Below are 27,334 nucleotides of genomic sequence, written 5' to 3' on the forward strand. Positions count from 1 at the left end.
GACTTAAAGGATTTGTTGCTAACTTCTTTGTGCCAGATACCACAGCACACCTTCAGTGGTCTAGTGGAGTCCATGCCTCAATGGGTAAAGATGCTTTTTTCAGTTAAAGGTGACCCAACAATATTAGGCAGGTGCACATAATGCTATGCCTGATCGGTGTATATTGCAGTATTTTGACTGGATGTTGTTAAATGTCTGTCTCATAATACTACATTTATTCTGTGTTATTTTGTTCCTTGACTTTAACTGTGACTCTGTTTACATGCAGAGTTTAAATCCAAACACATCTGCTTGCAAGTATCGTAGAAATGGTAATCTGGCTTTAGACTCCGCCCTCCTGTGGATGATGAAGGGGGTACAAAGGGCAAGTCTTCCCCTCTTCTTTTTACTTGTCTCTCACTCTTTCTCTCTCCCTCTAAGGTCACTTGTCCCATGTAACGGTGAGTGAGGGGGAGCATGGTAACCATGGCAACTGCTCAACAGGACCCACACCGGACTGCTCGCCCCCCTCCCCTGACACAGCCCTGAAGAGCATCGAGAGAGTCATCCGCCCACAGGTGAACACACACACAAACACAGACAAAAAGACTAACAGACACACACACACACTAATGAATGCGTTGTAGAAGCACCTGATGCATTATTGAACATCAGAGCATCCACCTACAAGTAGCTTAAACACCTGCACGCGTGCACACACACACACACACACACACACACACACACACACACACACACACACACACACACACACACACACACACAATGACACACACAATGGTAAACATCTCTCTGTTTCTGTTTGTCTCCCTGTTTCGTTTCATCTACCTTCCTCTCTCTATTCCTGTTTCTAGTAGTTTAGATTATCTAAAATTTCCATTATGTTTGTGCTTATAGGCATCATATTCTGGTAGCAAAAACTCAGACGGTCCTTTTAAACCAGGGTTGGAAAGTTTGACTGTGTTTCTGTTCTAAATGTGATTTAACTTCCATTCTCAGTGTCTTATTTTGGTCTTATTTTAGAATATTTTCTTTAGTCACAAAACCTGCTGGAAGTCTAGCCTGTGGGGGCACGTTTTGCACCGCAGGTATAAAAACGTCAAATTTCTGTATTTGAAGAAACAGCTTTGGAAGACAGGTATCTGCTGTGTCATCTGTGAACCTCCACGCTGACATAATGGGGTGCGATTGAGAGATTGTGGTCTGCTGCTGCACCAGCTACACTCTTTTTAATAATTCAGTTGTTGATTCATGTTAACTTTCACCTTTCACCAGCATCTACATGTTGCATGCAGCTGGGTTGTGCGTTGACTGTGGTCAGAATGCGCACCAGTAGCTTGCCAGTCACTGCATTATTTAACAGATTTTTCCCACTGGCGCATTAAATTAATATGATTTTAAAATTTAGATTTTATTTAATTTGTCTCTCTCTCATTGAGGCACCAGTGTGCATGAGCTTGAACTGTATTGACAGTTCACGCTTGCGCCTCTTTGAAATGAATGTGTGTGTAAGGAGAGCCTACATTGATCCATTTGTTAGAAATGCTAGTTGATCCCATCTCATCAGCTCCTTGTTTCACCGTTAGATTTTTGTCAATTACAGACTGCTCCATATTTGTCACATGTGTTTTTAAGGTGGTTTTTAGACATAAGCTAAAACAGTTAATTTGGTGAATGTATGTTATTCATATTTCTTCCTGTTTGACCTGAAAAGATGGTTTAAAAAAAAGATGTGATGTCCCAGTTTACTTGTAAATAGACTGGTTCTTATGTAGTGCTTTTCTGTTCTACTTAAGCACCTAATGGGCTTTTTTACGACATGTATTTTTAACCCATTCACACACAGATTTATACAAGCACTTTTTTCTTAGTCTAAGTACATTTACACACACATTCACTCTCAGGAGCACTATCACTATCTTGCCTAAGGATACTTTGGCTTGCAGACCACCAACCTTCTAATTAGTAGATGATCTGCGCTGCCTCCTGAGCCACAGCCGGTCCTGTACAGCCTGCATCTGCCACACTGTCTTCACTAACACAGGAAACTATATGATACATTGTGAAAAAAGGTCCCCCGATGAATAGGCCTATATTACTTTCTTTTCATGCTGGGAGTTATATAAACTCCTTTTGTGTCACTGTCTCAGTAGCTGCTGTACCTGAATCTATGCAACTTCACTGTTTATTTTTTAATGCTAATGGCACAGATTGTACAACATTGATCACCTGGTGATTATATTGGAAAAATAATGATGAAGATTGCCGAAACACAAAAAGCAGTCATTGCTAAACACAACGATCCTGCCCTTAACCCAGCACAACTCCCCATCTAGACAGATTCGTTTTTGTCGTTGTAGCGAATCATTTGTTCACTATAATAAAGGTCTAATGAGATCTAGATGAAAAAGTCAAACCCAGACAGACAGAAGTTGAAGTTCATCGTCTACTGCTTAAGAAACAGAGTCATTTATGGATATTTGTATGAAATTAAATTTAAAAAAATGCTTCATTAGGGTTATTTCAGTGAAGGAACCTCCTGTGAGCCAACTGAAGTGTGAAAGGAATGTGTATTAAATGTGTATCAGCATCATTATATCACAGATAGATGCTTTGCCTGTATTATAAAGCTTTCAAAACTTCACTTTCTGTGTACACCAGCAGCAGAATTGATTAATAATAATATGCCTCTGATCTTGAATAACTTCAAATCAACACTCGGCGATTCAAACGCAACATCGAATTAAATTCATTAGAGACTTGAGATTAATTTATTCCTCGCTTTTTTGGTCAATGGGAAGATAGTATCAGACACCCGAGCGCAGCGCGAGCGTTTCGCACCTTGATAATTAAAGGCAGTTGTTTCTCAGTGAGCAGATGATGTGTGACATAACACTGAAAAAAATATTTAAACTCATCTGCTTGTTTAATGTAGTGTAGTAACTATCATGTCAGTGTTTTTCAAGATTTTCATTCTTGTTGAAGATTAAGACATGGCGTGAGATAAGTAGACCTTCTGACTCTCTGAATGGCCTTTACTCACCACAGCATCTTCTCTTGTTGCCTTGTTTTCTTCACCCACCCCCACCCATTATCATGGGTCTATCTTTGGCATGTTAACTAATGTGCGTAGAGGGATCACATGCGGCGCCCAGCGGGCCTCCTCTCGGCTTGAAGCGCACATAATCAAGGAGCACCAGAGTTCAATTTTATAGTGCTTAATTAATTCTCTAGAATACATTTCATTAGATTTTAGTGCTCCCGCTGGCTATTTCAGCAGTACACACAAGCAAGCAAAAAGTTAGTGAACCCTCTGGAATTACCGTGATTTCTGCAATGATTACTCATATTATGTGGTCTAATCGTCATTTGACTTGTGAGGTTAAAACAACCAAACACTGGTGCTTTTCATCTCTTTTCAGACTGATTAATCACATTGTGCAGGCTGGAATAAGCAACAACATCCATTAGATGTTTCCTTTGGCTAATTATGAAAACAGTAAGCATCTCAGTTAAGCTTAGGTCAGGAATCTGAATCCAAGATCTCATTTAGTTATTTTTATTTGAAAAATGCAGGTCAGTGGCTTATTGCATCTTATTTTCTTTTCTTTTCTTTTTCTGCACTGATATTTTCCCCTGGTACAGTTTGAAATTCAGTTTTTCTCTTAGTATTTGCAAGGCGTCCAGACCTTGAAGTAGAAAGCAGCCCAAAGTCATGATGCTTCCTCCACCATGTTTCCTCAAAGCAGTGATTGTAGTTTTGTGTGATTTGCCTTTATGCTTCAAAATTTAGTTTACCTTAACTTTTTTGTTTGTTGTTATTGAGACCATGTGTTTCCTCTGTGGTGCTAACAGTATTCTTATTCAGCTTTTTCTTTCTTTCTAAATTGGAAACATAGATTGCAGTTTTGTTCCTACATTTGAGGGTTTTTTTTTTAACTTCTTGCAGGACTATACTTTGTATGTTACATATTTGCAGTAAAATTACTTCTAAGCAGAGGAGTACTGCAGCACTCGTGAATTTGCTCTCTTTGTGAACGATTTGATGATTAAGGAACGTGTAGGTCTTTTGTAATACGCTGTTGTGTGCATCTCTGAAATGTTTTTTTCTAAAATCCTGTGAATGTTATTGAGATATGACTCACACTGGCCACTCTTTGTCAAAAAGAGCAAATTTTGTGAGTAACCACACTTTAGGCACCTTTATTTGCTGAGAAAGGCACCTCTCCAACACCTCCAGTCTCATCTCCTTAATTGCGACACCTGACTCCAAGCAGCTTTGGGGGAAACTGTAAGCACAGACAACCTTTTACTTTTTCTGACCTGCACCATCAGTGTCTACTCAGTGTGTTTGATAAAGACATGAAAACTCTGTGTTATTCGTTTGATCAGATTGTGTTTTAATAAACACTTCAATTCTAATCAGCCATTCAAATGGCAGCAACTCGATTCATTTAGGCAGACAGACATGGTTAAGGCAACCTGCTGAAGCCCAAACTGAGCTTTAGAATGTGCAAAAAAAGTGCTTTAAGTGACTTTGAAGGATGCATGGTTATTGATGCTAGATTCATATGAGTATCTCAGAAACTGGCGATCAACTGATTTTCCCCCAAACAAGCATCTCTAGAGTTTAGAGACTGGTCCCAAAAGGAGAAAATATCCAGTGAGCGACTGTTCTCTGGGCAAAAATGCCTTATTGATGGCAGAGGTTGGAGTGCTTTGAGCTGGTAGGAAGGCAACAGTAATAAGGAAAAAACACATGAACACATCGAACCTTGAAGCAGAACAGCAGCAGAAGACCAGATCGGGTCCTGGTCCGGTCAGCTAAAAACAGGCAATTGAGGCTACAGTTGGCTTTAAAAAATGGTCACTAGAAGGTAGTAAAAATGTTGCCTGGTCTGAGTTTTGATTTCTGATGTTTTGGTGTGCAGGATGTTTTCTTTGCACACTCTTGGCCCCTAATTTAGACTTCTATGGGAAGTCTGTTTCATAAGTTAAGATGCAGCCATAAATTCCTTTTAATCATAAACCAGATCATTCCACGTGAACTGACATGCACCTCCTGAGAAATGTCGCTATATGTCCGAATGACACAGCCAACGACTGAATAACGCAGAAGGTTAAGGCATAAATTACGATATAGACTTCCTAGAGAAGTCTTAATCTGGCAAGAACCAACTGAGCATAATTGACATCATGAAGAGTTAATAGACTGAGTACTCAGTGAGAGTTACTGAAAACAAGCAGTTTATCTCACCCTGATGGTGAGATTTTCTGCCGAACTGGCAACGTAACAATTGCATAATGGTGCAAGATCAAGTGATTTGCTGCCACGGTCTCTTTTTGCAGTGTGCCATCCCCCAAGACAAAAACCTCTCCAGTTCTGCTGCAGTGACTCAAAGTGTATACTTTTGTCATAGACCCCTCTATGGGGACAGGGGACCTGTTTGTTAAAAGTCCTTAGAAGCAGTATGAAATTAAAAGTGTGTGTGTGTGTGTGTGTGTGTGTGTTGCCCATTACTAAAGCTCAGGCTCTAATTTTTCTTTTGCTTACCTAATGCGAATGTCTGCAATACTGGGATCTCTCTCTTATACACCCATTCACACCCACCCACACACAGAAGAATATGTGGAAATACAGTATGCATTGCACACATTCAGATCTACCTACCCTGGATCTGTCACACTTCAACACTTCCTTGATTGAGCTGATAGCTACCCTGGCCACATGAAGACAGTCAAACACACTCAGAGAGTAGATAAAGCGAGCCAACTGCTTTCTGATGCTGAAACATGGAGATAATACTTTTCCCCTTACAGAGGCCGAGAGGATGCACAGACGCACACAAAGTCCATAATAAAGGCGCCGAGTATGACACCGCTGTCACTCTGAAAACATCACCAGAGCATTCAGAAGGATGTCAGCCTGACATGTGAATGATGTGCCTGTGTGGAAACCCCATGACTTACTGTACAGTCCCATATTTCCAAATTATTGTAGTTAAAGTGCTCTTGAGCAAGGGACCTAAAGATCCTTATTGTAACTCAGTGGGGGGAAAGGGTGTTGATTTTGGTGGTGGATAGTGGATTGTTTTGACCAGTCCGGAGCAAGTTGATATGTGTAATTTCAACATCAGTGCAGAGTAATTTTAAGATGACAGCATAATTACAGTAAACAAACAGGACCGTCACAGAAAAGACTGCCTGCCTCTGTTAGCACCAAAGACACACTTATAAACTGCCATTTCGGGACAGATCTCATTGGAAATGTGAAAAGGTTAAAAACACTGAAAACTTGTTGTTCTTCAGGACAAATGGAGGTAAAGTTCTCAGACATTATTGTGATAGCAGATGATAAACCAACCAATCTATCCAGTAAAGAGATTGTCTTAAAGGCTTTTGTTGATTTTAGCCTCAAATTTAATCACTCTTCTAAGATGTGTAAAAGATTTAGTAGTATTATCAGCCCCACTGTGAATCAACACCTAGCTTTACAACTCCCATGCATAATTGTAGGCTTTCTGCTAGCTTGTGGCTTGTAAACAAGGCAGAAAGTTTTATGCAGTGTGTTTTTTGTCTTTTTTTGGTGTTGGTGGTGGTGGTGGTCTCTCTGGTCTCTGCCAACAAAGTAGCATGACATCCATTTTTAAAGTGTTGTTTGCACGCCTAGGTATACATCTTTAATCAGCGTCATACTGAAAAAGACCATCAGGAGATCTATAATAAGATCTTGTGATGTCATTGTGTTGTCTAAGAACCACCTTGATAATGTGTAACACCCATTTATGCCATTTATGCACATATAACACATATAAAAAAACACATTTTAATGTCACAACATTAAGACCTCACTTATATCCTAAAAAAGTTCATATCCACATCATATGACGCCCATCACATTGCCTAGCAACCACCTACCAACAAGATAAAAGGACCCAACATATAAACAACATCTGACATGTGTATTTTTTTTCTCAGTGTGTACGTTAGATTTACATTGCTTTTGCTGATACCTCAGGTTTTACTGTAGGTATTAACTTATATTTGCAAGGATCATTTTTGTTGCTCAACAGCTTTAATAATTCCACTTCAGCCATCACACTTGAATTTCAACAAAGAAAAAGTAGCAGTTGGAACTGACAAGGAAGCTCTTTGGTGTAGTCACCGTCAGCTTTATGGAAAGGCCCATCTAAAAAGATCACTGCGCCCTCTCAGCTGAATTCTGCTGATATAACTAAAGTATTAGTTAAATTAAAGTTTACTGTTCGCTAATGAAAAACATAAAAATGCACATTGCTGGTAAGTTATTCCAGCTCAAACTGAGGTTAATTATTCAGTTGGTGTTTCTGATGCAGTCACCAATGAGCCTGTGCAGGTCAGACTCTGCAAAATATCCTTGATGTCTCTTTGGAACTGAGGAGAGGTCATTCATCAGCTTATGCAGCTAGTCTTGATGACCCTACTTGAACTTTGCAAAACAAATGGAACTGTGCTGAGGGCACTCTGCACTCACAGTCATATATATGCAACTTTCCCAGTATGTGGTAAATTCATTTAACCGCTTTGCATCTGTAATCTAACACAGATATATCTGCATTTTCTGAGTTGGTTTCTGTGAGTGTGCTATGTGTGTAAGGTTGTAATCAAGCAGACAGGTTAATGATTTTGGTTTAAAGTAGCAAAACAGTGGTTATCGCTGTTGACTCACAGCAAGAAGGTCCTAGGTTCTAATCCACTTCCCAGCTGTAAAGTTTGCATGTTTTCTCTGTCCATGCGTGGACTTCCGCTTCCTCCCACGGTCTAAGACTGTGACATCCAAAGACTTGAAATGTATGTCAACTGATTATTGGCTGTAGGCCCAGTGTATAGGTGTATCAGTCTCATGGGATTCACTCAGCTTTAAATGGAAATTTATGTAAATTTAAAATAACAGAACGTGCCGTGTATTTTAGTTTACAGTCTCTGATTTGTGGGCATAAATGTATTCCTGTTTTTTGTTTTTTTTTAATAAAATGTGTAATAGCAAAGTTACTTTATCCAAATGCCCCTGTCAAAGTTGAATGCTCATCCATTATATATGCTCTGACACTGACCTTGTATTCTGTACAAAGTCAACACATGCTTGTGAATTGTTGTCACCGTTTGTGCTGGTGGGATCTAAATGCTCTCTCTATTTCTCTATATATTTATTGATTTATTTTGAACTTCTAGAATTATCACATTTTCTTGACTAAAACAAACCTCTAGAATCTTCACTCAACACCTCACAGACTGATTACGAATCGCATTGGCGTTTAGAGCTCATTCATCCTTTCACTCCCATCAGTCAGTTAGATGCTGAGGTTGTTGCTTGTGCCACTTGCCGGCTGCTGTAACAGTGTTGCTCCTGTTAGTTAATCTCACAGGAAGTTTGCTCGGATTTGTCTGTAATTACAGTAAACACTTGCTTTATATTTCCATAAATACATCTAAGTGTTTGTGCCAGCTCTTCATATGGCCCACATTGTCGTGTGTTTGTGTAACAAAAGACGAGAGAAAATGGAGAGAATGGGGCCCTCGGTTTATACTGTTCAGTTCATTTTTCTCAACCCTTCCTTACTCCACCTGGACATTTTCAAGTTATTGCAACAAGTAGGAGACCTTTCTGTGTTTGTGGCTAAAGAGATTTTCTTTCCCAGCCGGTGGCCCCAGAGGACAGACTTGGGTCATGCACTGCTAATAGAAGTGACTCAAGCTAATACTAAAATCTCTCAAGTGGGAGTTGCACATCTCAGCTTTTCCCTGCCGTTTTCTGCCTGTATTAAAAGGATTTGTAACCGGGATTTGGATGCTTTCAATAAATGCTGCATTTCATACATATCATTGGTTATGAGCCAAGAGGACTGCTAGTCTCTGCTGGCCTCTGCATCACATTTAAATCATCTGTCACAATAGATTTGGTGGGAAAACAAGTTCAGTGCTTGGTAACAAACAGAAGGTAAATTACTTCCTGGATTCCTCACAATCTTAGATGATGGAACAAAATAAAAGACTGTTTCATCTGACTGAGGGATAGAGCAAATAAACACAAGGGATGGCAAGCGATAGCAGAGAATGGTGGGGAGGACACTTACAATTCTAGGAAGATTATTTTGTGTGTGTGTATCATGTTTACATATCTTTGTGGGGACCAAAAATTGGAAGTTTACTATACTTGTGGGGACAAAATGCCCATCCCCACGAATTTGAAGGCATTTTTGAGGCTCAAAAAGTGGTTTTAGTGTGAGGGTAACAATTAGGTTATGGTTAGGTTTATGCTAAGACCTAACCATAACCTTAAAAGGTTAATAGTCTGCACATAATACCTCAACTGGATACAGGTCCGGGATAAAAGAGTAGGAGAGCCAGATTCCAATAATATTTTATTCCACATGGAAATCATTGATTGGAAAATTGGACCTGCCATCACCTGAAATTTAAAACTTTCTTCATTAGCTATTAGGTTTAATTTTAAAATAGACTAAACCTTTAATCCACATTTGCCCATTTTAAAAACCACAAACTAAAATGTTTAACAACCAGGTGAGCAGTATGTTTAGCAGATAGATAAATAGATAGTACGTAGAGCATGTAATTAGTTCAAATGTTGAAAAAGATTTTGTATATTAGATGTAAGTGCTCCTACGTCCACATTTATGAGTCACAGAGGAAGAAAGGAACAATCCCTTCACAAAAAGATCTTTAGCATGGTGTTACTTTTTCAGAGAACATCTACAGTATTTTAATGGAGGAATAAAAGTAGAGCAATTAACTGAATGAGCATGCGTTGTCATGCTATCTGCCATCAGCAGATTGGTCAATTGGTCGTAAACGGATGGGTATGGTTGGGAATAGTATTCGGGTAGGCTGCATTGTTTAAACAATGCTCAGCTGAACCAAAGGTGTGTCACCCAGTGTGGTCTTCTGCTGCTGTAGCCCATCTGCTTCAAGGTTCAACATATTGAGGATTCAGAGATGCCCTTTTGCATAGTTTGGTTGTAAAGGTATGCATTTTATGTAAACCCTAGAAATAGCTTTATGGGAAATCAGCAGTTTCTAAAATACTCAGACTGCCTTGTCTGGCACCAGCAATTGTGTCACCTTCAAATTGTATACGTTGCTGAAATATGTCTCCCCCTACCACCACTTCCCCTGCCAGTGGCGGACCCCCTCAGACATCGGTGCGTTGGTGGTTCTTTGTGTCCAGGGATGGGCGTCCAGGTACACACCGGCTCACTCCTTGGCGGCCGCTTATCGGGGCCTGGAGCCTGGGGCTCGCTCGGGCCACTTCGGAGGTGGGGTGCCCCCGGCCTCTCGGCCTGGGGCTCGGTCACTCAGGCGCAGCTGGCTGCCGGCGGAGCTCACGGGCGCGTCACTGCAACTCCCCCTGGCTTCTGCTCCGCGGCTGCTGAGTGAGCCCTCATCTGGGACTCTCCTCAGTTCTTTCTGGGACAGTGGCACAGCTGCCCCTCTGTTGGTCTTCCTTGGTCTCTTGTGTTCTGGGGGCCTCTGGATGTCTGGAGTTTTGATCTCCTCCACACCTGCTTCACGCCCTGGAGGACGGGGCTGTGGCCCCCCCACACCCTCTAGCAGATTATTACATGAAGGAACCTTTTAAAAAAACAAAAAACAAGCGCGTCCATGCTCACAGGTGTACACACGGGTGATCACACCCACAAACTACACCCTTTTTGGCTCCTACCTCAAAGCATACTGTGTTCTGTTGATCTTATGTGCTGCACAATAATGTTTAATATTTAGTATTTACTGTCATATTCCCATATATCATTGTGATGTTGTTTATTCTATTACTCTTGTTCTCTTCTGCTTGTTTTCTTTTTTCTTTCTCAGCAGGTGATCCAGGTGATTGATATATGCATTTTTTTTTCTCTGCCCATTCTGTTGGTTTTTGTCTTTTGCCCTTCTCCCCCGTCCCTCTTCTCAGCTGTTTCTCTTTCCCTCTTTCTTTCTCCCCTTCTTTCCCCCAGTCAAGTCTGTCCCGTATTCAGTAAGTGAAAATAAAATAAACAATAAAAGGTGAATCAAATGGACCATTACGGCAAGGCTGGGATGGTCAGTTTGGTAAAGTAAATCCGTTGGGCATCTTTCTTTGCCTTTAGACAACAATTCTGATGGCAAAAGAGCCAAACGGGACAGGCAAAAAAAAAAAAAAAAAAAAAAAAAAAGAAATATGTCATGCACTGAATGCAGCTTTTTAAATTCAGTACATGATTTTATTTTATTTTATTTTTTATTGATTAGCATTCAAATATCTCAGTGAAGACAGAACAAAGATCTACCACAAAGCAAGAAAGCATGAGACAAGGCTAATCTCATGCTTTCTTGCTTTGTGGCTAATCAAAAGGTATTGGCTGACATATGACATATTTCTTAAGGCAAATAATGAAAAAGAAGTTTGATCATTACAAGAAACACACAAGAAAACAGAGCCATATAGCTGAGTGGGGCAAAAACAGCATGCATCAAAAGAAAGTGTACAAAATCCAGAGATGAGCAGCGGAATGCTACTTGTAAGAGTTGCAGTTAAGAGTTTGTTTTGGAATTGGGGGGAAAAGGAGGTTTTAGATGTTTACTCCTTTATCTTTTCTATTCTCTTGTTCTTCACTGCCCTCTGGAAGCAGAAGCATCGTCAGCTCGGCTCTTTTGAACATTTTGCCTTCTTGTTTGTACGCTCACATCTTTCTGTGGACGTGTGTGGCAGCTGAAATAAAAGACAGACATATGCTATTTGCAATGCTCCGCATTTGGGATCATTACCTCTAAGCTAATGTTAACAGAGGACGAGCTGCTGTAGCAACTGAAAATATCAATTAAAATCTAACCATAATTAACTTTGAGTCTACTGCTCACGTTACACTAACAAAAGCAACATTTAGAGACAAATAAGCCTCATTCTTTGGTGTATTTGACATATATTATGTTTGGTTTTTTTGCATTGCTTCCCTCAGAAGCATAGTAAATATTTCTGTGGGGAGTTTCATTCATCAGAAGTGGTGATATTTCTACCTTCTAATCATGAGATCAGATTCTCATGTTATTGATTAATTACCGCACAAATGCTGGGTTGCAAAAGTGTCAATTATTAGGATTTCAACACACGTAGTTTGTTAAATGACCTTTCCCCCCCTTTGCTATGTTGTTAAAGGAAGGAAAATGGTTTCTTCTAATGTTTAGTCATGCATGGTGTGTGTGTGTGTGTGTGTGTGTGTGTGTGTGTGTGTGTGTGTGTGTGTGTGTGTGTGTGTGTGTGTGTGTGTGTGTGTGTGTGTGTGTGTGTGTGTTCCCGTGTGTCTATGCTCATTAATCCCCTTCCAATCGGGCACGACATGTTCATTAGCCCGCTGCCTGTTTGCATTGTTAACGCTAAGCCTCAGCCAGAGCTATGGCACATGTGCATGTTTTTTTTTCTTATATGCATTAATGAGTGTGCGTGTGCAGGCTCTTAACAAGCACAAGTCTAGAGAACAGACACATTTAATAGTTTGAAAGAAGAGGAAGACAAATGCACATAGATGAGCTGCCGATAAGTACAGTAAGAGAGGGATGCTTTAGGAGCAGTTGATGTACCCATTAAACTCCCTGAAGACGGAGACACACAAAGGCTCAGATTGCCACTTTAAAATACCACGGTGTCACATTTGAAGGAGTTCACTCATTCTGTGTTCACGATTGCTTAATCTCATTTTGAGCCCTCGGTGTTCTGTTGTTAAGCTTCCAGTAACACGTTTTGAGTCATGTCACACATGGCTTGTAGCAGTGTCTTTATTTTCCACAGATTATGTACGCTTTAGATCGCAGAGACCTGATAACAACGCCTAAGTTGTCGGTTTGTGTAGAATTGCTTCTGTTACACGACCAAAGACAAATGGAAAGACTAATGAAGAGAATACGTGGCTTTGACAGCTAGTTCTTGTAATGTCCCTCCCCTTGCTCAGTCAGTGTGTTTCCCTGTTGGGCTCATACATCACCGTCTTTACTCCCTGTACCCTTTCTGGGTTGTTGTGATCTTGTCTGGTTGATGCATTGGTCCTTTAAACATCCTTAGACTCTGTTGGTTTCTGCTGCTGCTGCCGTGTAACTCCCTGGTGACTGACTTTCCACAAAAAAAAAAAAAAAAAAAGAACTCTGTGCCATATTTGGTTCTTTTAGCTTGGACTTGAGCAGTGGTGTATCCTGAAGTGTTCACTCTTAGCTGGATGTCATTTTCTCTCTGTGTGTGCAAAAATTCTTCTTCATTCTTCAACTTAAAAGACCAAACACACTGCACCAAATTGATCTTCAAGTTCAGTAGCGGTGTACTTTGGGGTGGATTTCTTTCTTTTATTGGTAAAGTTAGTTGGAAATGATTGTAATTTACTAAAGAAATGGAATAAACAGCTCTACCCCAGCCTACCTGCACCCTTAAAGCTCACTCAGCATGGCGTACCTTGTCTAATCGATGCAAACAAGCAGAAAAAAACTGTCAGATTTTCCCCTAAGCTAGCTTAAAGGCTGCAGCTTCATAAATACTGCACAGACATGAGAGTTTGGGTTAGCGTTAGTATTCTCACCCAACAGCACTTATTTCCCAGAATAGAGAAAGATATCCAGGCTTTCAAATTTATGTTAAATTAATCATTCTTTCACTGTCCTTCCTTTTTTTTGTACATTGTCTTCTCTTCCTATTTTCCATTCTTTTGTTCTGTATTTCACTCTCGTACCTCTTACTTTCGTCAGTGATCGCTTGCTTTTTGGCCTGATCCTCCCTATCCTGTTTCAAATGTTTACCTCTACTCATTGTTTCTTTTGTTTCTTCCTTTTTATTTCTTAATTGCTTTTCTTTTCAGTCGGCGTGTCTTCACTTTTTCCATTTTTTCATCCTCACTCAGCCTTTTCCCCTGTTCTTGTTCTGCTTTTGTGTTTTTCATCCCAGTTTAGTTCGGCGAATATCTCAAAGCCCAATTTGAATGCGTCATGCATAGAAAAGAGCGTCCTCTCCTCCTCCTGCTTTCATTTCCTTTTATATTCTTTTCCCATCTCTCAAGGTTTCGTTTTCATACCTTGAGTCAAAAAATAGACCGTGAAGGTCTTACGAAGGTTGTTCTGTTGTGCGTGTGTGTGTCTGTCTCTCAATATTTCAGGATGATATTTTGCGTTCAGAGTTCACTCTATTGATTCCCTTAGCATACATCCTTTGAGTTGTGATTGCATATACATGCACCAGCAGGGTTTTGACTGCCTGAGTTGTTTGTGAAGCTTAGCAGCAGGTTGTTGAGAGCTGCAAATGCCTCATTATGTAAGATGTGTTTACCAGATGCCAGTCTACAGTTTCATTTGTCCCCTGTCTCACTTTATCACTCACATTTGCGTCTTCTAAGCAGCCATTTTGGCTCGCTTCTTTTTCCTGTTCTACCTCTGTCATCTGCTATCTTGCATCCCAGTTTTACGTGAGAAAAAAACAGATGTCCATATCTTATGTTATACACATTTTTTTTTTGAAACAATAGGAATACATGCCTTGACTTAAAACAATGCCTTTGTGTTTTTGCCTCATATGGTGTATTTTCATGTATGTTTCCACATGTTTCAATAAACTGCTGCATCCATTTCTCCTTTTCCTAGCAGTGATTGCACCACCCATAAACTCATCCAGAAAATAATAAAATAAAATAATAAAGGGATTTGCTTTTGACTATGAGAAAGCACAAGATCTTCAGCAACAGAAGTGGATCTTTCGTATAAAAAGGAAAATGAAAATAAAGGGCGAGAGGATCAAAACAAAAATAAGGAAAATTGCTTTATTGGTAATTAAAGTTATTAGCTGGTCCCTGTGGTAAAACGAGTGATGAAAAACAGATAACTCTTCTTACATCTCATGATGAGTGGGAACATTTATTGAGCTGCAGGCAACTGCATTTTATTTTTGGTATAAATCAAAAAGGGGCTGTTTGTTCAGAGAGAACTGTGTTTCTCTAAAGCTGTAAATTCTTGCAATTGCAATTCTTGCAATGGTTCCCTTTTAGTGGCGATCTGGTCATGAACAACATAAAGCTGCAACACAACATAATGTAATGTAGGATCTGACTTAGTAAAAACCTAAAAAACCTCATTCATAAACAGGAAACTGATAAGTTTGTAGCATAAACCTATTCGCTGGAATGTTCAGGACAGTTCAGTTACACAGCAAAAAGCATTGAACACCAAGCAGAGCTCTTTATATTTCTCGTATACGAGGGAGGCCCGAGCCAAGTGACGTTCCTTCCACTTGACCCCAGTTGCTCTCGTCCGCTCCCTCGTAACACTGGTGTGTGTGTGTGTGTGTGTGTGGTCAGAGTGTGACCCTATAAACAACTTCCCTAAACCTGCTGGTCTGGAAGCCCAGCAGTTCATCTAAATAAAAGGCACTTAGACTAAAACAGATATAGATATGTTTATCATACCACAAAACAATAAGCGAAGGTACGACCTCTCCCATGCTCCCAGGATGTGGGTGTGAATGCCAGAACACTCTGGAATGCACACAACGTCTTTGCAGACTATTAAGGATCAACCCTCTACCAACATGACATTGATTATAAAACTCTAAGCATATATGAGTAGATATTTCTAAGCATAAATGACAATCCAACAATATAAATCTAACAGAAACAGGTCATAATAACACAGTAATCAAAAGATATACAAATAAGTACCCTGCTACTAGGAAAATGTGAAACTGAAATCGCAACATACAAAACCATACTGAGAGTTAATTTTAAGTTTTTTATTCAGACGGGAAGCAAAAAAAAAATCTGTCTGGCAAACCTTTTTTCAAGCAACCCAAACAAAACTAAACACTCAAACAAACAAAAAAGTTTTGGACTCTCAAACCCTTCGTCTTCTCTTCTCCCAGCCCAAACAGCGCACCTCTCTGTCTTCATCCTTGGATGTCCAAAGGCCGGTCAACCACAGCTGTGAGCCCAGCGAGGTGAGCTCTTCCCTCGGCTACGCCAGCTTCAGCACCAGTCCCCCCGCCAGCCCTCCGCTCAGCCCCAACCAGGAGGACTCTGCAGGTTCCAACGACGACTGTCAGCTCACAGGTAAGAAGCATTAAATGCCCTTTACCTTCAGTTTTCCAGTTACAAAACAAGATGATCATTATTGAAGGCCTGAGCCTCAAGTGAGAACAAGTCTTTTACCTGGAATGTAATGACATCTCACTTCCCCGAGGGGAAGGAGGGGGAAGCAACACAGATATCTTCTCTAAGGAGTAATGCTGTGCTATTTATATAACCCTTTGCATTAATGTAATGGCAGCAATCAAAGCTACTAAAACACTTCTTCCTGTTTTAATAGATGCAAATTAAGACTGAGTAACTTTGGAATTAAAGGGGAAGTGTACAAGTTTAAGGTGGCATCTAAAGGGCTGTTTTAATTATTTATTGTTCTATGAGTGTCTTTCCTAACTAATTTATCATTTGGTCAATTAAGAAAAATAATTAAAGAGATTTATTCATTCTTTGCTGCCTGACCAAAAAATCTGTCATATCAGTTTGATGAAAAATAACATGGTTGTGAATAATGTGGTTTTTTTGGATATTCACTAACATGTTGCCTGAATTATTCTTTATTTTTGGATTAGTGGTGTTTTATCATCAGAGGGGTCTATTCTCAGTGAAGCATCTGTAGAGAGGGAGTGAAATGTGGTTTGAGCTAAAATGAAAGGGAATGTAAAATCTGTTCAGAATATTTAAAATGCCACATTTCTTATGTGTATAAGCCAGCTGGTGTCTTGGTGACCTCCTCTCTTACTAAATATCTACTCTAATAATGCATAACGCACATATTTTATCTGAAAGTGAATATAATGACTGCTTGTATGTTTCGCCATGTGGTGCATCATTTTTCTTGCACTTGGGTTGCTCATTATAACATAGCTAAGCCCACCTTTTTTTTTTTTTCCTCATGTTTTCCTTTTACATGTTGTCACTGTTGCCTTGGTGTAAGTGATGCTTAAACTCTGACTGCATAGGAACCAAATAAAACCCTAATCTCTTTGTCCTGGGTCCCAGGAAATTGAAATCATATTTCTACTCATTCTATTCTGGTGGCCATAACCAAGTGGCAAGCACCTTAGAGGCTAAGAACATGTCTGAGAACAGCTGGAAGGTGTACAGAGTGCACCATGAAAGCTGGATCATTTCTGACTGAGATGAATTAGAGATCATGATCCAGGCTACACTAGGCAGGCAGACAGTTTAGCAACAGCAGGAGAACACTTTATCTTTCAGTTAGGCAATGCTGACTTCATTCATCAAAATAAATGAATAATATCTCTATTTGCTACTACTTGCAGATGCTGGAGCCACTCAAGCTATTGCTGAAAGGATAGTCATATTATTAGTGCAAACATATTAAAAGATGCCAGTTTGGGTTTGTTTGCATTCAAAGTTATCAGCACATCCCAACACAGACACATTAGCATGATGTTTTTAGATTATATGCCATTTTAACTTCTTAAACTGTGTTTGCATAATCTGCCCTAGACTTTGTTTTGACGAATACAGCCACACCAGCTACTTTTACACAGCATCAATTACTGCAGGTTGGCTCTGACACCGAATGCTCAGCGGTTAGTTAGACCTGTCGGGTAATGCAGGTTCACGGTTATGAAAATGCAACATTTTCAAAACTCCCATTTTCCACAAGCAGCGTGTTCCTCTCACTGGCAAAAATAATGGATTATAATGGATTCCCAGAGGACTCGTGATTTTCTCCTCATTAATGAAACACCGGTAATTTTCCAAACAGTGAGAATTTAGTCAGATGAAAGCATGTGAGCAACCAATCAGCCAGGTGATCTGGAGACTACAAACTTCAGACTTTCCTCTGTCTTTTCCCTTAAAGCTAAATGCATCAATGCTTTGCAGTTGTTAACATTTTTTTAAACTTACTATTAAATATTCACCAAAAATCTTCTTTGCTTTTGCAGAGAACTCCACTAATCATGGCAAGCCAGTGAAAATGAATGTATTTAGCCTGATATATTCACCATTTTAAATGCTTGTGGGGATGTAACGAACAGATTAATGTTAGAGATTAAACTATTACTACTGAATAAATCATGTTAAATATATTCTTTTTAGTCTGGCCTTTAAAAAGCAAGATTTTAGGGTAACAATATAGCAGATGAATTGCACATCTGTTCAGCTTTGATGCAAATCAGGATGCAAGCTTGCTGGCTATCTTAAAAACTAGGCTCTGAGACATCAGCAAAAAATTCTCTGTTAGTCCAGTGGGGAGTCGCTTTTACTGTCACACCAGATGAAACACTGTTTCATCATTAGATGCTCTCCCCCGCTGAGTTTCAAAGTTTCTTCTCCAAAAGGAATATTCGGAGTAATGAATGAGGTGTTCATATAAGAGTCCCGTAATCAGTGCATCTGAGTCTTAAATCTGCACACGTGCACATTTCACTGCATTTATTTAAGCTCACAAAATAAAAAAGTAGCATAAATGCTAATTGATGCAAGCATGTTTACTATTCATGTGCCCCTTTTTAAAAAATTGTGACTGCATATTTATGAGTTTGACACATTTTTAACATCATGGACTTTCCATTACCATGTATGTCTCTGTGTAAATTAGGGAATATTTTTGAATATTCCTTAAATTATAAAAAATCAAGTTGTTCATGCGACGATTTCTACTCCTGGTTTTATGTGTGTATGTATAAGGTGGCTATAATGTAAAAATGGCACTTTAAGGTTTGATGGTAGTTAGCAAACAGGAGAAAAGTCAAAAGTGGAAGACTATTACAGCTGTCAAAATGTTCTGAGAAATAAAGAAAAATGAGGCTCCGCTCAAACGTCACCAGGTAAAGCTAGCATGACCGATGTACCAGAAATATGCACCACCACTGGAGATTAGAAGTGGGTGAGTGAATAGTTCTAAGTCAACACTGAATATTATTTTTGCTTGAAATACCAAGTCCTACAGTAAATCCCCCTTTTTATTAAAAAATAATTTTTGTACGTTTATGTCGGCACAATGTAATATTTAATTTTCAATATTTAATTTAAGTATTTCTGTATTATGAGATATTTATTTCTGACCTTCGTTTCCTTGGTGTCATTTCCTAGAACCTCGTTTGTGTTACCATAGTGATAAAATCCCTGTTGTCATGGAAAAGTGGTGGCCTTGGCGATGGTTAGCTTGTGACGTGGTAATACTTCCTTCTCTCACCTGGCTTTCAGTCCAACTGTCCCTCACACCCGCAGCTATCGGGCTTCCAACAAAAGAGGCAAAGCAAGGGAAGCTGTCCAGGCAGGAGACATATTCGAAGTGTGTGTGTCTTTGTCTGTGTGTTTCATCCGGGAGCAGTTCAGAGACCCTGCTAGACTTTGATCTGAGTAGAGCCTCAGCAGGGGAAAAACACATTCATTATCAATCCACAGGTGCATGCACACAGACACACTCGCGCACGCGCGCACACACTCATGCACACAGGCGTAAAACTGAATGAGACATCTTCATCTAGTATTCCTATTGAAGCATTGCGGTGGTATTTATGTTACAAGACTGTGTTATTTCCCTCTTAAAGCTACATAATGAGCCTTGGCCTGTCACTGATATCTGGTGGATGACTTCTGAGGACAGAAACTGAGGAGCAATTATTGATCACAGTCTCGAAAATCTCTTCTTTTTGACTTTTGAAAACATTGCCTGACACTATGTAAATATATCGGGCATGGATAGTGTTCATAGTTGAATTGCTGAGTGGATACATAAAAATTTAATGGCTTGCAAGAAGGTTCTCGTGCTTAAATAGGTTATCAGTGGCTCATTTAGAATGCACAACCACTTAAAGTGTCTTTTGGACACTGTTGCCTAAAAGGCATCCCACTTCTCAGTGCATTGGATCAATGCATTGATCCTGTACTTAATAATTATGCATCCAATTATTGGTTGAATGAATGCAATAACATATACTGTACTATGTAAGATATTTGCTCTGTTCATAAATATTGAAAGATGAACAGAGTGACAAACAATCAGTTAAATTACATTCCAGGTTATTTACAGTCATGATTGGCTAACTTACTCTAATTGTAAACAATCTTAAGAATTTACCATATTCAAAAAGGAGTAAGCTAAGTGGCTAATCATGTATCTGTAACATTTTAATCATGAGCTGTTCAAACTTTTTAATACATTTTTATTTTCATTTTAGAAAACATACTTTTTCACTCTCCTGGAGAATAGGCACGAGTAGACTGATACCACTCATGTCCTTATTTGTAGACTGTAACTACTACTATTGCCTATTGCCTAAGTACCTAAAGGCTGAAGTTCCTTGAGTGACCACTTGGTGCTGGTTCCAAAAACGAGTCAGTTCTTATAAACTTGCATCGGACCTGAGATAAAGTTTTCTCAACTTCCAGGCGGGCAACTGAAGCAACTACCAGTGAGAGTAAAGATTACTGTTGATTGATACGTGACCTGGTAGGAAATACATAAATACATTAGATGGTCACCTAGGCAGCTGGAGCGTGGAATATCTGCAAGCAACGAACTGTCAGCTTTAATGCGATATGCAATGAGCAAATGGTTCCCAGCGTGGATGTAGCTTAAACCTGTGAGAACAGAAAGACTTTCCCAAAAAGAAAGTTTCTTTCTGAATGAAGACACAGTTGTGACTGACCTGACGTCTGCAGAGAATGTATTCCAAAGAAAAGGACCACAGTAACTGAAACACTCAGCACACTTGGATCTAATAGTCACAAGATTTGCACCTGGTGACCTGAGAGGTCTAATTGGGTTATAGACACTGAACCAGTCGGAGATGTAATAGTGAGCCAAACTATTGAGAGCGTTATGAACTAATAGAAGCATTTTAAAGGTAATTATGTGTTGAAATAGGAGAAATGACTTTAACACTGGGGTAATATGTTCAAATTTCCATGTAAGGACTTTGACTGCTGTTGTCAAAGTTGTACTATTGATGGTTTGGATAGTCCAGCAAGTCGAGTGTGACAAAAAGCCGTTCTGATGACCTTATTGATATGATTATCATAACTCTATTTATCCAGTATTATGCAGTCTATGGATGGACCTTGTTAAGTGCAGGACTTCATGGTGGCCGGATACATCTTTTATTTACAGTCCATGTTAAAGACAGAGTATATATATTAGAGACTCACTAGCTTGGCTCTGTTAATAGCTGATACATTATCCCGTTAACCTCTAATTCTTTTTACAGGATTGATGTGTCATATCATTTCTTGATGGGTGTGACAACTTTTAACTCTGTTCTCCAGAAAACAAGTAAAAAAATGTTTCTAAAATTTCAAGCTCTTTTACTTAAAGACTTGATTAAATTTACTTTTCTTGATTAAGTCCTTGGAACTTAGTCTTTGGCTATAGATTAAAAACATGAATCAATAAATCCATTTTATCTCTATTTTTCAGGAGGAAGCATCACATTACTATTTTAACCTTTAGAGCATATAGAAAAAAATCTTGTTATAAAAACTGGCTGCTGATGCAGACATACTAAAATTTTACATTCTGGGGGAGGGATTGTCTTCTTATAATGGATGTGTAATGCCTTATCACCCTGCTTATGAAAACCTATTATATAAGTCCTACAGCACTTTATAGATGCTGCCAGTAATGCCTTCTAAATATGTATACCTCTATTTGTTCCACTCTTTCTCTGGATGTGTGTCTCCCTCACTCTCCTTGCTTGAAGTTCCAATACCAGGAATAGATTGGCACCCATTTATTTTTCTATTTCATTTTTTTTCCTCTATTTTTTTTCCCTCCTCCGTCTTCTTCTGCTACGCTGCTCATCCCGCCTGCTCTCTCTACTTATTAGCTTTATAAGGCCTATTGTGGGGTTGCCATGGTAACAAGTGGCTTACAGAGAGAAAGAGAGACAGCGAGAGAGAGAAAATGAGAGAAAGGAGTATATATGTATGTGGGTACAGAAGGCAAAAAGTCACAGAATTCAGAGGATGCCAGTGAAAAAGAGTGGGTGAGAGAGAATGAGCGTCTAATGTTGCAGAGGGGGTGGGGGAGCCTGGTGATGAACAAAATTCAGGCAAATAGAAAGAATGAAATGTGAGATTTCAGGGGGCTGGTTTGAGAAATTAGGACAAGAAAGTGAAGGGAACACGTTTTTCCTGGCATTCCATAAAAGGTCTTTCCTTCCTCCTGCTACACATCTGTCTGTCCTCTGATTATTCCTTTCATTCCTCCCTTCAACACTGTGTACTTTCCTTCAACCCGAAGCAAAGTATGCAGGTGTCAGCAACCTGCGTGGGCAGTTGGACTATAAGGATTCCTATTTATAACCCGATCCATCCCTGGTGCTGCTGTTACACTACATAACTAAAGTTTATGTAGTGCTGGACACTGCTTTGAGAGGATATTCCTCCAGCGCAGACCAACAAGTCTAATTCAGTATTAAGCAAAGTCAGTGGAACTGTCGACGCAGTTGTCCTTAATGAATTATGCAGTGCCCCCTGCGACAAGTCAGCAGCAAACAGGCATAAATCTTCAGGTCTCTATTTATTCCTCTGAGAGCTGTTCAGCTTTTTATGCACTCCTTATTTTGTTATTTTCCATGTAATTTAAATGGCAGTTGTTTTTTGTCTCTTGCAGAAGTTTGTCATTACATTAAAAGCAGCAGTAATCACCTGACCTACCAACGCTAGGTCAGGTGATTCATGTAGAGTTAAAAGGGATCACTAAAAGTGATTAACCCACAAAGACCTTATCTTGCTGTTTCCCTCAGATTTTTTGCTCGGGACGTGGTGTAAACCAAAACAGGGCAAAGTACGACTTCAGCTAAACACTCAGTTTAGTCCTTGATGCTATAATTTATTTTAGTTATTTCTGTGCATTTTGCTAAGAAAATGGGAAATAGGTGCAGCAATGTATTGAAAAGGTGCAAATATATACCGAATTATAGTATATTATATTATATTATATATAGTATTATAGTCTAAAGGAAAGATCACTCTGGGGGAAGATAGTCTTTCTGTAGGTTAACCTGCTGGTAAGTCAATATTCAGTCTGACTACTTTTATTCTTTGTTTTGTTGTTTGTCGAGATGATCCTACGCTGCTTAAGTGATGCTGAAGTTCGGGCTCTGTGAGGCCAGTCCATCAATGATAGTGTTTGATGGTGTGTAATCCTACTGAGGTATGTTTTACTGCTTTGGCTCTGTGTAAAACATACCTCAGTAGGATTTTCTGGATCATATTTATGGTGAAAAACAAAGTAGTTGCCCATCAGACACTTTCCATGGTGGATCAAAATCTGACAGCACTTCATAATTTAATCGGTTTTGACAAGATCCCCTAACAGCACTGGGTGAATGTAGCCTGAAGCCATGACAGAGCCTCCACTGTGTTTTAAAGATGGCTGTAGACACTCACTCATTCTTCACTCCATATGACATGTTACCTCTGATTTTCAGTCCAGTTTTTGTGTAATTTGGCATACCTCTGCTTTTTATTCCTATTTGTTCCTATTTATTCTATTTTATTCCTATTTAGAAATGATGCACAATGCAGTTGAAATGCTTGGTTTACAGCAAAGTTTTGGCAAACATAAGATATGCGTTCGATGAAGCTTTTGAAGAAACTGGAGCAAGAGTCAATATACCGCATTCGTAGCTTCTTCTGTTCCATTTATAAAAAGTAAATAGAAAATTGAACCATGTTTCATGTTAAGACAGATGGTAAATTACCCAAAGAGCAGATCTGTTATGCAGCTGCTAGATTATCTGTAAAGGGTTTTTTCTTTTCATCACTCTGTCTTCATGACCTTATCTTAATAAACTGAGGTTAGTTTGTAAAAGGATTCTCTGAGATAGGTGAAGCCGCCCCGATTTAGTATAAAGAATTACATTTTCTTTGGTGTGTTATAAAAATGAAAAAAAAAATCCTGCCTAAAAACTTCATATTCTCCTCATAATGCAGCTGACACACAAAGCGGCTGAGTAATCGATGATCTCCATCAGTTAATGAGCCGTAAATGGCAAAGCGATCAACTACTCAGTGTGCGAGTGCTGCTCTTGCTGTGTGTTTACTTGAAAGACTTAAGTTCATTAGACTTCCACTGCTTGATTCAGTCCTTTGTTGTGAACTATCACACACTCCACTTGTTCCCTGTATAAGGACATTCTTCTGCACAGATGCAGGTCTGTCGGCCTGCTGCGTGTAATTATTAAGTCATCGTCACGGTCAGCAAAGCCTTTGTTTGGAGCATTAATTTGATACTCATGGACACACACACACACCTTAGTTACCTTAGCTTTCTCCTCACCTTCCTTTGTCAACACACATTTGAAAGAGTTGTCTTTTATTGCATCTCTTCTGACGTAACCTCAATAAGAAGAAAGAGGTTCTTGACATCTCATTAATATTTTAATCAAGACCTGAGATAAACAGAAGCAGAGACACATCATGCAAGTTTTCCCCTGCGGTTCTGGCCAGGTTTAATGTGCTGAATGTGTCCCCTGTTGTGTGGCAGAAGTGGTGAAATTATAGTGCTCCTCTTGTTACTTTTTCAATCAGGTTTGAAAGAGGATCAATCAAAGATAAAAGCTGTTCAGTCAAATTTGAAAGGTAGAGGAAGAAAGAGATGAAAGAGCGTTTAGCAGTTATGCAGTTTGAGCTGTATTGCTTCTGTCTTGTGTGTGTAAAGTTTTTTTTTTAATAAGTGCGTGATTTGGTTTTATGCCATACATGCAGTTTTACACTAAAGTTCATAAGGTGCACTGATGCAATCCAGTGCAAAGCCTTGCAGTGCAGCAATCCTTTTTATTTTGTACTCATGGTCTGAGTAGAAATTATTAGAGCTATGTCAACAGACTGTTTGACACAGAGTGGGATCATATGTGAGTTTTTGGACAGTCTTGGTAGTAGAGTGTACCGCCCTAAGGGTGCAGCACTAATTAACTGCTCAGTTTCATTAATGAGGTGGATAGTTTTGATCACACATTCACTCTCCGTCTTTTAATTTATTTTTTGCCTTAGGCAGTTTTGCTACCAAACAGGTTCAGGACAAATGTGGATTTTGTGTGTTCGAAGGGGATTTTAATAATATTAACCCATCTCAGCCTATTGCAGCTACATATGTATCAGTAGGGCTGTTCAATATAACGATATATATCGGATGACGATATAAAAACGTCTATCGTTTTGTTTCTTGGTCTCGCAAAATAAACTGTTTACGGCAATATTTTTTCATTATTTTGATGGTCACTGTAGTGGCTACATTAATTTCTTAAAGTTCTCTATTTCTCTTATATTTAATATAACCACACTACCGATGGACAAGCGCCTGTTTTTATGCGTTGTGGTTAGCAACAACGACGGTAACACCATCGCCTGTCCGCTTGTTTATGTTCCACATAAACCTTTCACAATAAAGCTCAAGATCCTGTTGAGACTTTTCAAAATAAACTGAATCACATGAAAGAGCAGATTATTTACAGATGAGAAGTAAAAAAGAGCCGCCAGGTGCTAAAAAAATAAACCTTACACTCAAACGTTGGAACAGGCTTTTCCCCGCAGCACCCTGTGTAATAAATACTCACAAAGAAAACGGCGGCCGTTACAACCTATGTCTAAAAATGTATAGTTTCATGCATCGGTTAAAACACTTGACTCCAGCTACATGAAGCGCAGCTGGAAATACTTCACGCAAGTCGAGCTGCCCGAGATTCACAGAATTTACAGAAAATGTTACATTTTGTGATTTATATCGTTATCGGACGATAGAATTCTTATATCGGGATATGAGATTTTGGTCATATCGCACAACCCTATGTATCAGCATATGTACTCATATTCACCAAGATAAAACCTTCTTTTTACCTAAAACATGATAAACATAAATAAAACAGCAAAATATACAGTGGGTAATTTGGAAAATGTCTCCTAACATGCTAGCTGTTATTCCAGCTGAGCAGCTTCATTGTTTGCAAAAATGGCTGCATTGACTGCAACACATGTGGCAACGTATTATAGTGTAGGATCACATCTGGGCAGATGGTGTTGTTGAGTGAGTCAAAGCCTTCACAATAAGGTTTTAACTAGTTTTTGAAAAATATTGATGGAAAGTTAATAAACGCTGAGCCTTTCATTCCCCCCCCCCCCCCCCCCCCTTCAACAAAACTGTAATGTGTTGTGGTGAACCTTCTCAGGAGTTACAGTTAAATGTGACAAAAATACAAAAAAATAGGAAATCAGGAAGTGGGCAAACACACCGCTGCATAACTCTGAAGCTGTGTCAACCCTGTGTCAAAGAATATCAGCCGATATATTGACAGTTTGTTTTTTTTTTTCTTCATAAGAATGAGTTTTGTCCCCCAAAAATACAAGAAACATAACAGGAAATACTCAAATATAAAAAGTAGTTATTGAGATGGAAGTGTATTACAAGATCAGTCAATAGCTCTCCTTGGAGTCATGATACTAGGGATGAATATTAAGGAGTCTGTGATCTCCTCACTTTTTGTCTGGCACACAAAACTAACACAAAATTTTATGCATAACTTAGAGTTAGGGTTACTTCTTATCACGGATGACTCATAAATCTCATCTGGCTAATAGAGACACTGTGACTGCAGACTCTCGCATTGGCTGTGTGATTTTTATTTGTTTCTTTATTTTTTTTAGTTCTCATTGAGTCTTTTCAGTAACAAGCCTCTTGAAAATCCATGCAAACTGAAATCAACAATGTGCATGAACATTATTAAAACACCTCATTGCTATGTAACTCCTCTTCTGTGCCTTCTTCTCTTTGTATTCGGGCTTAAATCTCTGTCACTACTTTGTGGTTGGGTTTTGAATAGAAGGACCTGAGGTGATGATGAGTCATGTTTGGAAGCTCTGAACACAAAAGAGGCTCACGCTGATACCCAGACAATATTCAAAATAGCTCGACAGAAGGTAGCAGAATTTAGAGAGATGCACAGAGAAACTCGCCTTAAGAGAAGCTTTATGGAGAAGTTGTATCTGGTCTGCAGTGCTTTGGGTTTTTTTGGCATGCTACAGTTATTGCAGCATTATAAGACATATATAAAGATAAAGAAAAAGCAGCACAATTCTTTAGAAATGGGTAACAGGGAGTTACATTTCATATATGTGTTTTTTCACACCCTCTAATCACAGTCTCAGACACTATTTCGTCATAGGTGCTGAAGGAAAGTTATGTAGAAAGTCACTTTTGGCGTCTGTCCTGTGACACACTGGGTTTAGTCAGTAGTGATGTGGTTCTCTCACTCCCAGCTTTGAACATTTGGACCCTTGTTAAA

The 27,334-nt window shown here is 39.3% G+C and overlaps 1 protein-coding gene across 7 annotated transcripts in view; it reads left to right on the forward strand.

The window, feature by feature from the left end:
- The window catches only part of anks1b (ankyrin repeat and sterile alpha motif domain containing 1B), a 282,958-nt gene that overhangs the window by 177,244 nt on the left and 78,380 nt on the right, over window positions 1-27,334 (forward strand). For all 7 annotated transcript variants that reach the window (XM_026146084.1, XM_026146081.1, XM_026146083.1 and 4 more), the window contains 2 exons: window positions 421-557; window positions 15,911-16,097. In XM_026146084.1, the coding sequence (XP_026001869.1) occupies window positions 421-557; window positions 15,911-16,097 (324 nt within the window). The remainder of the gene's footprint in view (window positions 1-420; window positions 558-15,910; window positions 16,098-27,334) is intronic.

The sequence above is a fragment of the Astatotilapia calliptera genome, chromosome 17 (assembly GCF_900246225.1).
Source record: "Astatotilapia calliptera chromosome 17, fAstCal1.2, whole genome shotgun sequence".
In the NCBI taxonomy this organism is placed as follows: Eukaryota; Metazoa; Chordata; class Actinopteri; order Cichliformes; family Cichlidae; genus Astatotilapia; species Astatotilapia calliptera.